Source organism: Neophocaena asiaeorientalis, unplaced genomic scaffold (assembly GCF_003031525.2).
Source record: "Neophocaena asiaeorientalis asiaeorientalis breed wild unplaced genomic scaffold, Neophocaena_asiaeorientalis_V1.1 scaffold150, whole genome shotgun sequence".
NCBI lineage: Eukaryota > Metazoa > Chordata > Mammalia > Artiodactyla > Phocoenidae > Neophocaena > Neophocaena asiaeorientalis.
In genome coordinates, this window is record NW_020176571.1 from 21072440 (window position 1) to 21085366 (window position 12927).

At 42.0% G+C, this 12927-nt stretch overlaps 1 protein-coding gene across 3 annotated transcripts in view; it reads right to left on the reverse strand.

The window, feature by feature from the left end:
* The window catches only part of ITPR2 (inositol 1,4,5-trisphosphate receptor type 2), a 520017-nt gene that overhangs the window by 467556 nt on the left and 39534 nt on the right, over positions 1–12927 (reverse strand). For all 3 annotated transcript variants that reach the window (XR_003001564.1, XM_024733221.1, XM_024733219.1), the window contains exon 2: positions 10867–10937. Coding sequence is in view for 2 of the 3 variants with exons in the window: in XM_024733221.1 (XP_024588989.1) it covers positions 10867–10937 (71 nt within the window). In the remaining variant the exon portion in view is untranslated. The remainder of the gene's footprint in view (positions 1–10866; positions 10938–12927) is intronic.

Below are 12927 nucleotides of genomic sequence, written 5' to 3' on the forward strand. Positions count from 1 at the left end.
GAATTCTAGGATGCGTCCTCTCCCTCACCTCGACCTTCCACCACACTCCCACATACAAGTAGTCATCAATTCCTAATATAGTTAAATTTCTAGCTACTTAGTCCCTTATCATATTCTGAACTTTTTTAACAGTCTCTTAGTTGACATCCCATCCTACATTTTCCGTCTCTCCATATAAGAAAATCGTCTTTCAAAATTTCAATTCTGATCATGTCATAGCCCAGCTTAAAAGTCTTTAATTGTGCTCCACTATCTTTGACATAAAAATTAACTGCCTCAGCATACAAGACCATTGGGCATCTGGACTCTCCTCCAAGCTCACCTCTGCCACTCTTCCACATTCTCCTCAGCTTTTAACATTCCTAAAAGCCACAACCACAAATGGGTCATGCTACTCCACACCCCTGTGCCTATTTCTCCCCAACCCTCTCCTTTCCACTGGATTAACAACTGCCCATTCTTCCATAGCTCCAGCTCACCTCCACGCTTCCTCTAAACTCCCAAGGCAATTATAATCCTCTTCTCTTACTTCCACAGCCCTTTGGGACTTAAGACAGTATAATTAGTGGTTAAGTGTCTGGATTTCAACCAATCCTTTGCTTCTTACTAGTTATATGACCTTGGTCAAGTTACTTAACTTCATTGTATTGTACCTCAATTTCCTCAATAGAATGGGATGTGGCAGAGAATGTTACCCTTCCCTCCACCCTCCAGTATCCATTCTCTTCTTCCTTTAGATGACAGAACTCCTGAATTCTAGGTAGGCACATGGCCAGCCCACTAACAATCACATTCCTCAGCCTCCTTGCAGCAGATGTAACTATGGGTATGAGTTTCCCGTGGCTGCCGTAACAAATCACCAAACTTGGTGGCTTAAAACAACAGACATTTATTCTCCTGTAGTTCTCAAAGACCGAAGTCCAAAGTCAAGGTGTCAGCAGGGCCGTGTTCCCTCTGAAGGCTCTAGGAAAGAATCCTCTCTTGCCTCTTCCAGCTTCTGGTGGCTCCTGGTGTTCCTTGGCTTGTGGCCACATAACTCCATTCTCTGTCTCTGTCTTCACAAGGTCTCTCCTATGTGTGTGTCTCCCCCTCTTTTGTCTCTTATAAGGTCATTTGTCATTGGATTTGGGGCCCACCTGGGTAATCAAGGGTGATCTCCTTTCAAGATCCTTAACTTAGTTACATTTGCAAAGTCTCTTTTTCCTCTGAAAGTAACATTCACAGCGTCTAGGTGTTAGGACATGGACTTATCTTTCGGCAGACAGCCATTCAACCCAATATACTATGTGACTGTGACATATGAGTAGGAGTAATATATGCAATTCCAGAAGTCCTCCTTAAAGAAGAAGCTACTTGCTCTGGATTCCCCTTGCTCCCTTTCTACTGACTGAGAAGTAGTAACTACTGAAGCAACTTTGGAAGCCACGTGTTGAAGAGAGTAGAGTGGCAAGATGGCTCCGGATTACTCATCTAGGCGCTATTAAGTGAAATATACTTCCATCTTATAGAAGCCATTGGTTCTTGTTGTTGTTGCTTTAGTTCTGTTACAGCGCCTTATCTAGCACATGCAGCTAATAATAATATCTTAATAAAAATACATACCACTGGGCTTCCCTGGTGGCGCAGTGGTTGAGAGTCCGCCTGCCGGTGCAGGGGACACGGGTTCGTGCCCCGGTCCGGGAAGATCCCGCATGCCGCGGAGCGGCTGGGCCCGTGAGCCATGGCCGCTGAGCCTGCGCGTCCGGAGCCTGTGCTCCGCAGCAGGAGAGGCCACGACAGTGAGAGGCCCGCGTACCGCGAAAAAAAAAAAAAAAAATACCACTTAGGGTTGCATAAGGATTAAATGGATTAATAGAATGGAAAGCATTGCAGACATCACCTGACATATAGTAAGGACTAAATAAATGTCAGTGATTAGCCTCAGTGGTAACAGAGTAGCCCTGGTCACATTTAGTTATCGTTATTGCTTTACTTGTCTATCTCCTGAAGACCAAATTTATTGGGGTAATGGCTTGGCACTTTCATCTCCGTATTGTACTTGAAAAACTACCAAACATTCTGTTACTGTTTAAAAGGGAAATGCAATTTAACTCTGCGTACCAATCATTACCCTAGGAGCTACTTTCATGAAAAGGTGAATACTAGGACTGAAAAGCCTAGATGTCCCTTCCCTGCAAGCACCAATCTTTCAAGTTACAGGTCAATTGCTATCTTAATTAAGAAGCTTTTCTCATCTCTCAAAACAGGAAATTAAAATCTCCATCCTCCCACCATACCTTTACCACAACTTTTTATTTAGCCCTTATCATTGTCTACCTTGGGTTGCAATTATTTATAAACATATCTTATCTCCCTCAGTAAATTATAAATTCCTTGAGAGCTGCATTCGTTTCTGATTCATTTGAACCTTAGTAACTAGTTCACACACTGCACTGCACGGAGTGGATAACCAACAAATCTCTACTAAATTTATCAAGATCTTGTGTGAGCTTGTGTGAAAACACAAGCTTCAAATAAGCCTGCCTCGCCACCTACCAGCTGTGAGACCTTGAGCATGTTAACTTTACTTCTCTACAGTGTGGTTTCCAAATTTGTAAAATGGGGCTATTAAGAATTAAGTAAGGTAACATGGATAAAGGCCATCAAAAGCACTCAAAGTTAAGAATTCCAATATTTAGGACTTTCTATTCTTAGAAAGAGCCATCTTGGTTATGAAGTTAAAGTGTTCACAGACAAAAGGCATTTATTCAGTACTTGCAAAAAATTTAGACACATATTTAATTTCATACACAATATTAGAAGGGAGATTTTAACACACGAGCCCCCAGTTCAGGAAAATTGGCCCGTGGATACACGATCAGTAAGCAAGGGAGTTGTTCTAACACCACTAAACCACGTACATCACAAGTGTTAATTTTCTGCCCATTACTTTTCACTCTTCAAGGAGAACATTAAACTTCACAAGTCAAAGCCACAAATCAATCAAAGTTCATACAGCACATATATATTTTAGATATTCAATTAATTGTATGAGGGCAGCCCTAAACAGCAGTTGATTAGATTTCCAAAGTAGTCTTATTTGACCATTCATAACCACAGCAAACCCCCTCCAATAGAGACTAAGGTATTTTAAAGTACGAGCCCTTTTACAACCCTGACTAGCTTCAACAGAAGAAGCAAAGAAGCAAAGCAATCTCTTTTCATTTCATCCTTTGGGCCTTCTCTGAAACCTCACTGAAAAGAATAAACTTATTACCCCATTTCCACTGCCACTTAAGAGTTTAATAATAAGCTGTGGAAGGTTCTTAATATGATTACCACAAGTACACAGAATCAACACAACAGTAACATTGAACCGGAGAGTTTTAAAGACATTTGTTAATAAATTCTGTAACTTCTGGCTTGGAAATCCACTGCAATTTTCTAAACTTCTCTGAGTAGCAGCAAACCACAAAACACTACAACCTAAAAGAACTTCACTTAACGCATGTAGAAGTTTTCCTCTTCTGCTATTCACACTACAGATTTATATGTCAGAATGCACATTTAACACCAATGAGCTGAAATTTAGACACCCGGAATACAAAACTGTAATACTATAACAGGTCTATACGTTGCTTTCTCATAAATGAAGTAATCAGCTAACAACTATGTTACATGCTGGGTAGTATTAAGACCTCCAAAAAAAGCATGTGACAAAAAAAACTGAAATTATATTGCCTTTAAGAATTATAATTTTTTTCTAGAAAAACATTTATTTACTAATTCAACAAAAATTAAGTCAGCCCCAGTGATACTGAAAACACTGTTCTTGATCTTGGGAATTCAACAGAGCGTAGTCTTGCCCTCAAACACTTGGCAGTCTAATTGCAGGTCTTTCAACTAAAGAAACGAGTGCAAATTCTGAGCACGCACAGCACTGTGACCGCGTCCTCGGGCCCAAGTTCACTGACACCACAGTGGATCTCAGCCTGTGGGCAGGTTCCAAGCTCAAGCTCCCGCATCTCTCCTCTTGTCCTCATGAGGGCTTCCCTGACACTTGAAGAACTTGCTCAGCTGCAAGCAGCGGCAATCCAGATGTCTGTGTGGGAGGGGGTGACGACTCAACCCACAGAGGATGGAAGCTGGTCCCAGCCTTTCCGCCCTTGGGTAGGAGATTCTGAAGCACGTTCCTCCTGGTTTCTCCGAGGGCCCTGCAGGACTGAGTTCCAGCTGCCACAGTGGTGGGTCTCATTCACACTTTACTGACTTTCATTCCATGAGGCTGACTCTCCTTCACTCCCTCACTCACGCTTCCCAGGACCACCTCCCAAGGTAATTCCCTCCATCCGCATCTTCCAGGGTCGAATGTGTAGATGCTCCAACTAACACAGTCCTAATCTATTTCTCTTCAGATATAGCCAATCACACTAGAAGAACACATGAAAGGAGAGTATCACATATATCCCTTTTTTTTTTTTTTTTGCGGTACGCGGGCCTCTCACTGCTGCGGCCTCTCCCATTGCGGAGCACAGGCTCCGGACGCGCAGGCTCAGCGGCCATGGCTCACGAGCCCAGCTGCTCCACGGCATGTGGGATCCTCCCAGACCGGGCCACGAACCCGTGTCCCCTGCATCGGCAGGGGGACCCTCAACCACTATGCCACCAGGGAAGCCCACATATATCCCTTTTATCCACTTAAATTTCAAGATGTCATGAGGCTGGGCATTTGAATAAATAACGTGGATGAGAGTTAAGATCGAAAAAGAGAGAAAGAGGAAGCTTGGCAAGTTAGAACAATGACCAATGCTAAAAAGATGAAAGTAGCCAATTCTCCACTTGGTTCCAAAATACCAATTATGCAGCACAGGAGGAGGGAAACAAGGGTCCAGAGATGCGAATGAAAAAGCCTCAGGAGTCTGGGTTGACTAACAGTTGCAGGTGAGTTAGGGAGTCCTACTCAGGACTCTTGGGCTGCAAGTGTGGCATCCAAAAAAGAGGGAGAGTCTCATCAGACTGCACCCAAATGTACCATGTTCAGTTCTTTCTACACCGCTAAGAATTAATTTGACAAACAGGAGCCTAACCAGAAACCAAACAGAGCAGTGTGATGAAGACTAGAGAAATCACTGAAGAATCTGTAGCTGGCAACAGGTGAAAGAATTTTTTTAAATTAAGACCGTAGATGAAAAAGATCTACAGGAATATAATCGTTCTAAATAAATACTTAAAGCTCCACTGTGTGGAAGAGGGATTAGATGGAATTTATGTGGCTTTACTGGACCAACAGGTAGAATTTACCGGAGGGCATTATTCAATAGACAGTATGGTATAGTGGTTAAAAACAAACAGCTCTGGAGTCAGACAAACTTGTTTTGACTCCCAGTTCTACCACTAATAAGCTCAGCGACCTTAAAACGGTTGTATACTTTCTTTATACTGAACTGTCCAACTGCAAAATTGGGATAGCAACAATTTCTACTTTATAGGGTTATTGTGATGACTAAACATTAATGCACAGGAAGCCCTGAGCCCAGTGTAGCATGTATTAAATGCTCGATAAATGGTAGTAACTTCAAATCTGAAACAGTTTCAGTCTTCATCCCAAAAAATTTACACTAACATCAAATCTGAAGAAATACAATAAAGCAATTGTTAAGCTGTTAGAGGAAGTATTTATAATTGCCTCATACCAGAGGACTACTGTGCTAGACAAGACTGACATGTTCAACTACATAAAAAGTCGAAGCTACTACCTAGCTGGATGGCTTTTTCACAGATGCTTTTAAGCGTATAACCTCCATGAGTAGAGCCAAAAGGTAAGAGTGCCAGCCTTCAAGACAACTTCCCGGAATTATATGCAGAGAAGGAACTGAGTTAAAGAAATGGTCTTGTCAGTGTTCTCCCAAGTCCCTGAAACTCACTACCTGCTTTCATGTGGCACCGCACAGCAGAGAAAGACCCTGTTTTAGCTCCTGAAGCATTCTAACTTATTGCCTCAGAATGACTTTTTGCTTTCCAGAAGCAGCCACTTGGTAGGGTTAGCGGATTAGGAAACAGTCACGTATCAAATGACCACAGAGTCTCAGAGTTGGAAATTGCAAGACCAAATGGCCCAAGGCTGTGAACTATCTAATCAACCAAGAAAAGGAGCTGTCTCAGCTTTCCTCAGCCCTCCTGGGGAGTGGCCCCCGGGGTTCTGCATTACTTCTGAGTTTTATCACCCTGATGGTAATAAAAGGACACACAAATCTCCCTTGTTTTGATTTAGATCAGTTTCTCCTCCTAATAGAAAATGCACACGTATTAACACACACAAACTTTTGGAAAAATCTAAACCAGGAGACGTACGTGCATAAAAGAACAAGGAGAAAAAAAAGAAAAATGAAAATATAAAGTCAACAAAAATAACTGCTATAATTTAGTGTGGGGGAAGAGGGTTAAATTGTATATCAAAAAACAGGACCAGTGATGAATCGTGTTGATAATATGTGCCCCTGTACAAGGCAAGGAGAAGGGCAGTTAACCTAAGTGCCATTCCTTCTCAAAACCTAAGCCCCCTCTAATCATGACAAAAACATCAGACAGACCGAAACCAAGGGACATTCTACAAAATACCTGGCCAGTATCCTTCGAAAGTATCAAGGTCATAAAAAAAAAAACAAGGAAAGACTAAGAAAGTGCCACAGGCCAGAGGAGACTAAGGAGCCACCGGCTTGTGGGATCCTGGATGGGATGATAGGGAAAGGACAATGGAAAACTGGTGACATGCAAGGAAGCCTGGAATTTAGTCAATAGGAATGTACAAATGGTAATTTCTTGGTTTTGACAAATGTACCATGGTTATGTAAGATGCTAACACAGGGGAAACTGGATGGAAGGGAAGTCTCTATACTACCTTTACGACTCCTCTTACATCTAACTGTATTCCAGGGACCTCCCTGGTGGTCCAGTGGGTAAGACTGCACACTCCCAATGCAGGGGGCCTAGGTTCGATCCCTGGTCGGGAAACTAGATCCCACATGCATGCCACAACTAAGAAGCCCGCATGCCTCAAATAAGACCCAGCGCAGCCACAATAAATAAATTAAATAAATAAATATTTATAAATAAATAAAAATGTATTCCAAAGTTTAAAGTTGATCTTTAAAAATGAGAGAATATTTGATCATGAAAAGAATTTTGCACTCACTTAAGAGAAAGCCAATGTGCTTCGGTTAATACTATTCCGTTTGGGTGGTTTCTACTGAAAATAGCTCTCCATCCGCCAGGTTTTAAATAACCCTTGGGAAGTTGTTTGTTTGTTAAAACTTCATTTCCTCTGTTCACCAGAGGCAGTGTGACACGGTCAAAGGAGCACTTCTCGTACAATTCTGTGTATTGAGGAGACAGGTTAGCCTCTTTCAGACTCTGGCTCCTCATTCAAAAAAGTGAGCAACTGTACTAGATTTACTTTTAATTGGCTAAAGCTCTAAGATTGTATGATTCACTTGAACAAATCATAAAGTGAGTATGAAAACTAAAAATCTTTTCAAATTAATTTCAGAACATCATTTGGCTAAGGCAAGAGGAACCGAGGTGCCGCTGAACGATAGTTTCTGATACACTATAGCTTCTCCACATTAGCTGAAAAGTAACAAGAAAGGAGGGTGCTCTGGAAACCTAGCAGAGGAGTCTGGAAATGCAGGAGCGGTGATCTTGGAAGGCAAATCTATGAAAAAGTGATGGCTTTTACAGCCAAAGGGAACAGGAGAAATACACTCAGGAAGAGAAGAGTGAAGCTGCAAAAACACAAGGTATGAGAAAGGATACAGCATTTGGGAAAACGAGGTTTGCTTATGGCTGCCGTGCAGTGTGAAGGTCAGGGCAGAGACAAGCCCATCTCAGGGAACCCTCCTCCGGGCCTCCGTCAGGATGGGCTTCCAAGAATCAGAGAAGAGTCGGAGCTTTAAGACAAAAGGGAACCTTGAATCTCCAACTGGAAAATACCCTCCTTCTCCAATGATGAGTGGAGTGAGACAAATGGCTTAGTCTTAAACTAGAGGTAGAAAATGAGAGCAAACTAGCAAGGACAATGACCTAAAGTATTAGATTACAGGAAAAGCCAGCCTTCCAGGGGCAGACGGAGCACCTGAGTGATTCATACTTTGAACCAGTGCCCGCTGAATCATATGACACCAAGTATCTGTGTATTATTACCTACTGGGTACAGAGCTGTTACCGCAGAGTTCCCTCAGATACAGTAAAATATCTAAAAAAAAAAAGGCAGCCACAAAACCTGAAGGTTTATCTTTGACAGATTAACCTCCCCTGACTGACAGAGAGGAATAAGGCTACCCAAGCTCGTGGCCGTGAAGCGTGAAGCACCCCTGGGAACCAAGTTGTTTCACATGATCCCAGGGAAAGTTTGGGTCTCCCACCCACAAGCATCTAATGGCTTTTTTTTTTTTTCTTTTTGGATGTCTACTATGGGCAAACCTCTGTGCCTGGGAAACACACACAAAAAATAAATAAATAAAATCCTTCCCTTGAAGAGGTTATAATGCAAGAGCAGAGTCAAATATGTTTAAAGGAAATACATTATGCCTATTATAAGTTAGCTACGGTTTGTATAATGACTTAACACACTTTTACATTTATTCTCTGGAAAGATTCCAAGCCTCGCAAAGCCTTGTGTGGTAAGATTATTCTTGTTTTTATACAGCCCTGATCTCAGCAGCCAATGACAGCTGTCCTCTGAGACGCTAAGTGGCTGGGTGACCTACTTAAGATGACACAGCCAGAGAAAGTGCAGTTAAAACCCGGACCCCAAGCTTTTTTCTGTTACAAATGCTGATTTGTTGTCCCAGTTCGCTTTTAAAACTTTTTATCTTTATCATCCTACAGTTCACAAAGAAGTGTCTGTGGATCTCGATTTGCTTATCATCCCTACTCTGAACTCAGTGTGTCTCTTCCACCTGAGGAACAGTGGTTTTCTACAATTTAGGAAGGTTCTCGCCCATATCTCTTTACATGTTGCCTCATTCTCATGCGCTCCAGCCTCTCCTTCTAGAATTCGATTAGATGCTGCTGGATCTTAGTCCCTCCTCCAAGCTTTTAATGACTTGTTCAAACTTTCCTCTGCACTGCATTCTGGGTAATTTCCTCAGCTCTCTTTTCTATAACACTGTCTCCTCATTTTTATATAATAGCTAGTTCATGCTCTTTAGAACCTATATCTTCCTTTTCATATTGCCCATTCTTCCATTAGGCTCCTCTAGCCTCTTCTGTCTCTGAAATCATTTCCACACACTTACTGCACAGTGTCTGGCAAGGTGTCCCGGAGCACTTCGCATCTTGTTTGCCACAACCGCTGACTCTCCGTCATGTAGTTCTACTGTGAGTCCATCCTCGGTGGGAACTGTGTATAGTTGAGAACACCTCACGTGCCCAGGGCTGGGGGAGTGTCCCCACTGAGCACTGTTATGGGTGCTTCTAATGGGTGGTGTATATCTCCCACAGCCTTCTTTCTGCTAATTTCTCCACCTGGGGAGACATCTGGATCACTTATTCAAAGTGACCAATTTCGGGACTTCCCTCGTGGTGCAGTGGTTAAGAATCCACCTGCCAGTGCAGGGGACACGGGTTTGAGCCCTGGTCCGGGAAGATCCCACATGCTGCAGAGCAACTAAGTCCATGCGCCACAACTACTGAGCCTGTGCTTTAGAGCCCATGAGCCACAACTACTGAGCCCGCACGCCACAACTACTGAAGCCCGTGCACCTAGAGCCCGTGCTCTGCAACAAGAGAGGCCACCGCAATGAGAAGCTTATGTACCGCAACGAAAAGTAGCCCCCGTTAGCTGCAACTAGAGAAAGCCCACGTGCAGCAACAAAGACCCAACACAGCCAAAAATTAATTAATTAATTAATTTTTTTTTAAGTGACCAATTCCACTCAAAGGACATTTACTGTCCTCATCACTCTCTCTGCAAGATGAAAATGCAATATTCTTGCATATTATTATAAGAACTGTGTAGAAAGTGTCTATCACAGAAAGTGAAACATGGGAAACATGTACCAAACATTAGGCATCTCCCTTCCCCACTGCAGGGAGAGCACATCCTGAGTTGGGTCTGGGACTCTAGCAAATCCCTTTGACTCTCTCTCTAGATCTGTATCCCTTATTAAACCTGCTTTTCATCGTTGTGAGGAGGAATGCTTACACAGTATGTTCAAAATGAATGCTGTTTTTAAATTATTATTATAAGTATACAAAAACTATGAAATTGATTTGCACAAGCTCTTAATTACTGGTTTTAGTTGTCTACGATTCTCTGCAAGTTCCATTAATCCTTCTCTTGTAACAGTTATAATCAGTCTCCTACTAGGAACAATTTCTCAGTTGATAGTATGACGCTGTCTCTAAAATTATACCTACGAGGCAGTTCTAAGACAATTGGCAGTTATTAGATACCAACCAAAGTGACATTTTAAAAGCTAAGCTAACACGTCAGCGTCACCATCCTGGAGATTTTACAAAGATAAATTAAAGAGTTGATAATGAAACACTAACATTTATAGTACAACTCACACGGAAATATATAAACACATATCATTCGGCTGTATTTACTGGTTTGAAAAGTGGCCTCTCACAGTTAATTACCCAGATTTCCTTGCAACACACAGACTATTGTCCAGCAAAACAAAACTTGAAACTATTCTTTCAGTATCAACCCTTCAACGTGTAAAAGAAGAAAAATGATGGGGATATTTTTGAAAGAATTTTCAGTGGACATATTTCTATTTGAAAGTTTCACGCTGAATAAAGTTCTAACATTCCTTATTTTAAGACACAAAAGTATCCCCAGTTGGTTCACATAATATAAAGTAAGCATCTCTTTCTTACCTCGGAACTTCTTGGGAGGGTTGGCGAGGTCCCCCGCCTCTGGGTGCACCACACATCTGTCATCCACTAGCCTGGAAGGAAAAGCATGTTCACATGTTGACATCGTCATATTCACAAAGCGCTGACTGCACGTGGATACTGCATAAATATTTACAGTTTTAATACCATTCTTCACTCAGAAAGGTTTGAAGAGTCATGGATTTGTAAAAGGATTTGGTTACGAGGACATGAATTAAAGCAGGGTTTATGAAACACAAAATTAAGAAACATTGTTAAGTGGTAGGAAACTGGTTAGAGAAATCATGATATAGACAAACCACGGAACACTGTAGAGCTAGTTACAATTCTATTCTTTAAATGCACTGGCCTGCAAAACATGTATAATATGTTGTGAAAATAAGTGGGAACCAATCAATAAGGTATTGTATACATTTAAACACACACACACACACACACACACACACACCCCTCTACACAGACACATATGATGAGGATTGGAACAGACGCACCAAAACATTAACAGTGGTCAGACTGCTCATAGGTTTTTGTTTTTGTTTTGCCGTACGCGGGCCTCTCACTGTTGTGGCTTCTCCCGTTGCGGAGCACAGTCTCCGGACGCGCAGGCTCAGTGGCCATGGCTCACGGGCCCAGCCGCTCCCCGGCATGTGGGATCTTCCCGGACCGAGGCACGAACCCGCGTCCCCTGCATCGGCAGGCAGACTCTCAACCACTGCGCCACCACGGAAGCCCTGCCCATAGGTTTTATGTTCTTGTGTGTGTGCGTGTGTGTTGTTTTGTTTTGCTTTTGTAAGGAATGTGTAAGCTTATGAGATCAGGCTTACAGAATGACCACACAGTGTGGTAAAGAGCTCTCCTCCTGTGTTCAACCCTGACTCAGTCACTTTCCAGCCAGGTGACTTTGAGCCTCCTTCTTTACACCTGCAAAACAAGGATAAGAGTACCCACCCCCACAGCATTGTTAGGAAGATTAAATGATTTAACATCTGTAAAGTACCTAGTACAGTTTCCCCGCATAGAGTAAGCCCTTATACAAGTGCTTAGAAGATAAATAAAATCAGGGACGTTCCCTGCCTTATTCCTCACCATACTGTCTGCCTCTAGAAAGGTGCCTACACATAGTGAGTACTCAGCAAACATTACTCAAATGAATAAAGTACCTATCTAGTTACAAAAACGTACCCCTATTAAAATATTCACGAGAAGCCAATTTCCAGGACAATTCCCAGAGAAGCTGAATCGCTGACCTGACAGCCAGGAGGCGTGAATCTCCTGCTCAGAGTAATATCTGACTAGCAAAAGACTCACTAATGTTCATTTTTTCCATTGATTAAGTGATGGAAGTAACTGGGGTTTTCTCCAGAATATTGTGACAATGCATGTGAATTAGTTCCAAATTTGTGAGCTCGTTTGAAGAGAGATGCCCCAGTTGTGACTTTGTTTTTAAAAAAAAAAAAACATATTAATCGGACTCACTAGTATGCATTAACTCCAGCAAAAAGTAAACCCCGATTCGTGACCAACTGTCCCCTTGAACTAGGATGATTACACAAATCAAGATGAAACTTTTAGTTCTTGGGTTACAAAAGCATCCACTTCTTAAATCACTGGATTTTTCTATGAGATCCAATTTCCACACACAAAAAAAGCTAATTTGATCAAGCAATATGCTTCTTTCTTTGATTTTTTTAATATATTTCATTCACACTGGCTTACTAAAATGTGCTTTTACAGGAGCTGCCAAGCATGCAAGAAATTCCTTTTAAGAGTCTTTAAAATTGTTTTCTTAGAAACAGGAAGTCACATTGGGTCAAGAGAAAGCAAACCCAAACCTCCACAATATCCGATCAGGCTGTAACACTGAACGTGAAAGCCTCAGAGTCCTGAGAACGTCAAAACGTAATATTTAAATTTTTAAAAATGCTGTGAGGGAAAGGTCAGCTTTTCTAATTAGTTAGGACACGTTAAGAATTCAAAACATAATAATCAAAAAAAAAAAAAAAAAAAAAAAAGGGGGGGGGGGGGGAAAGGGACAGGGGAGGC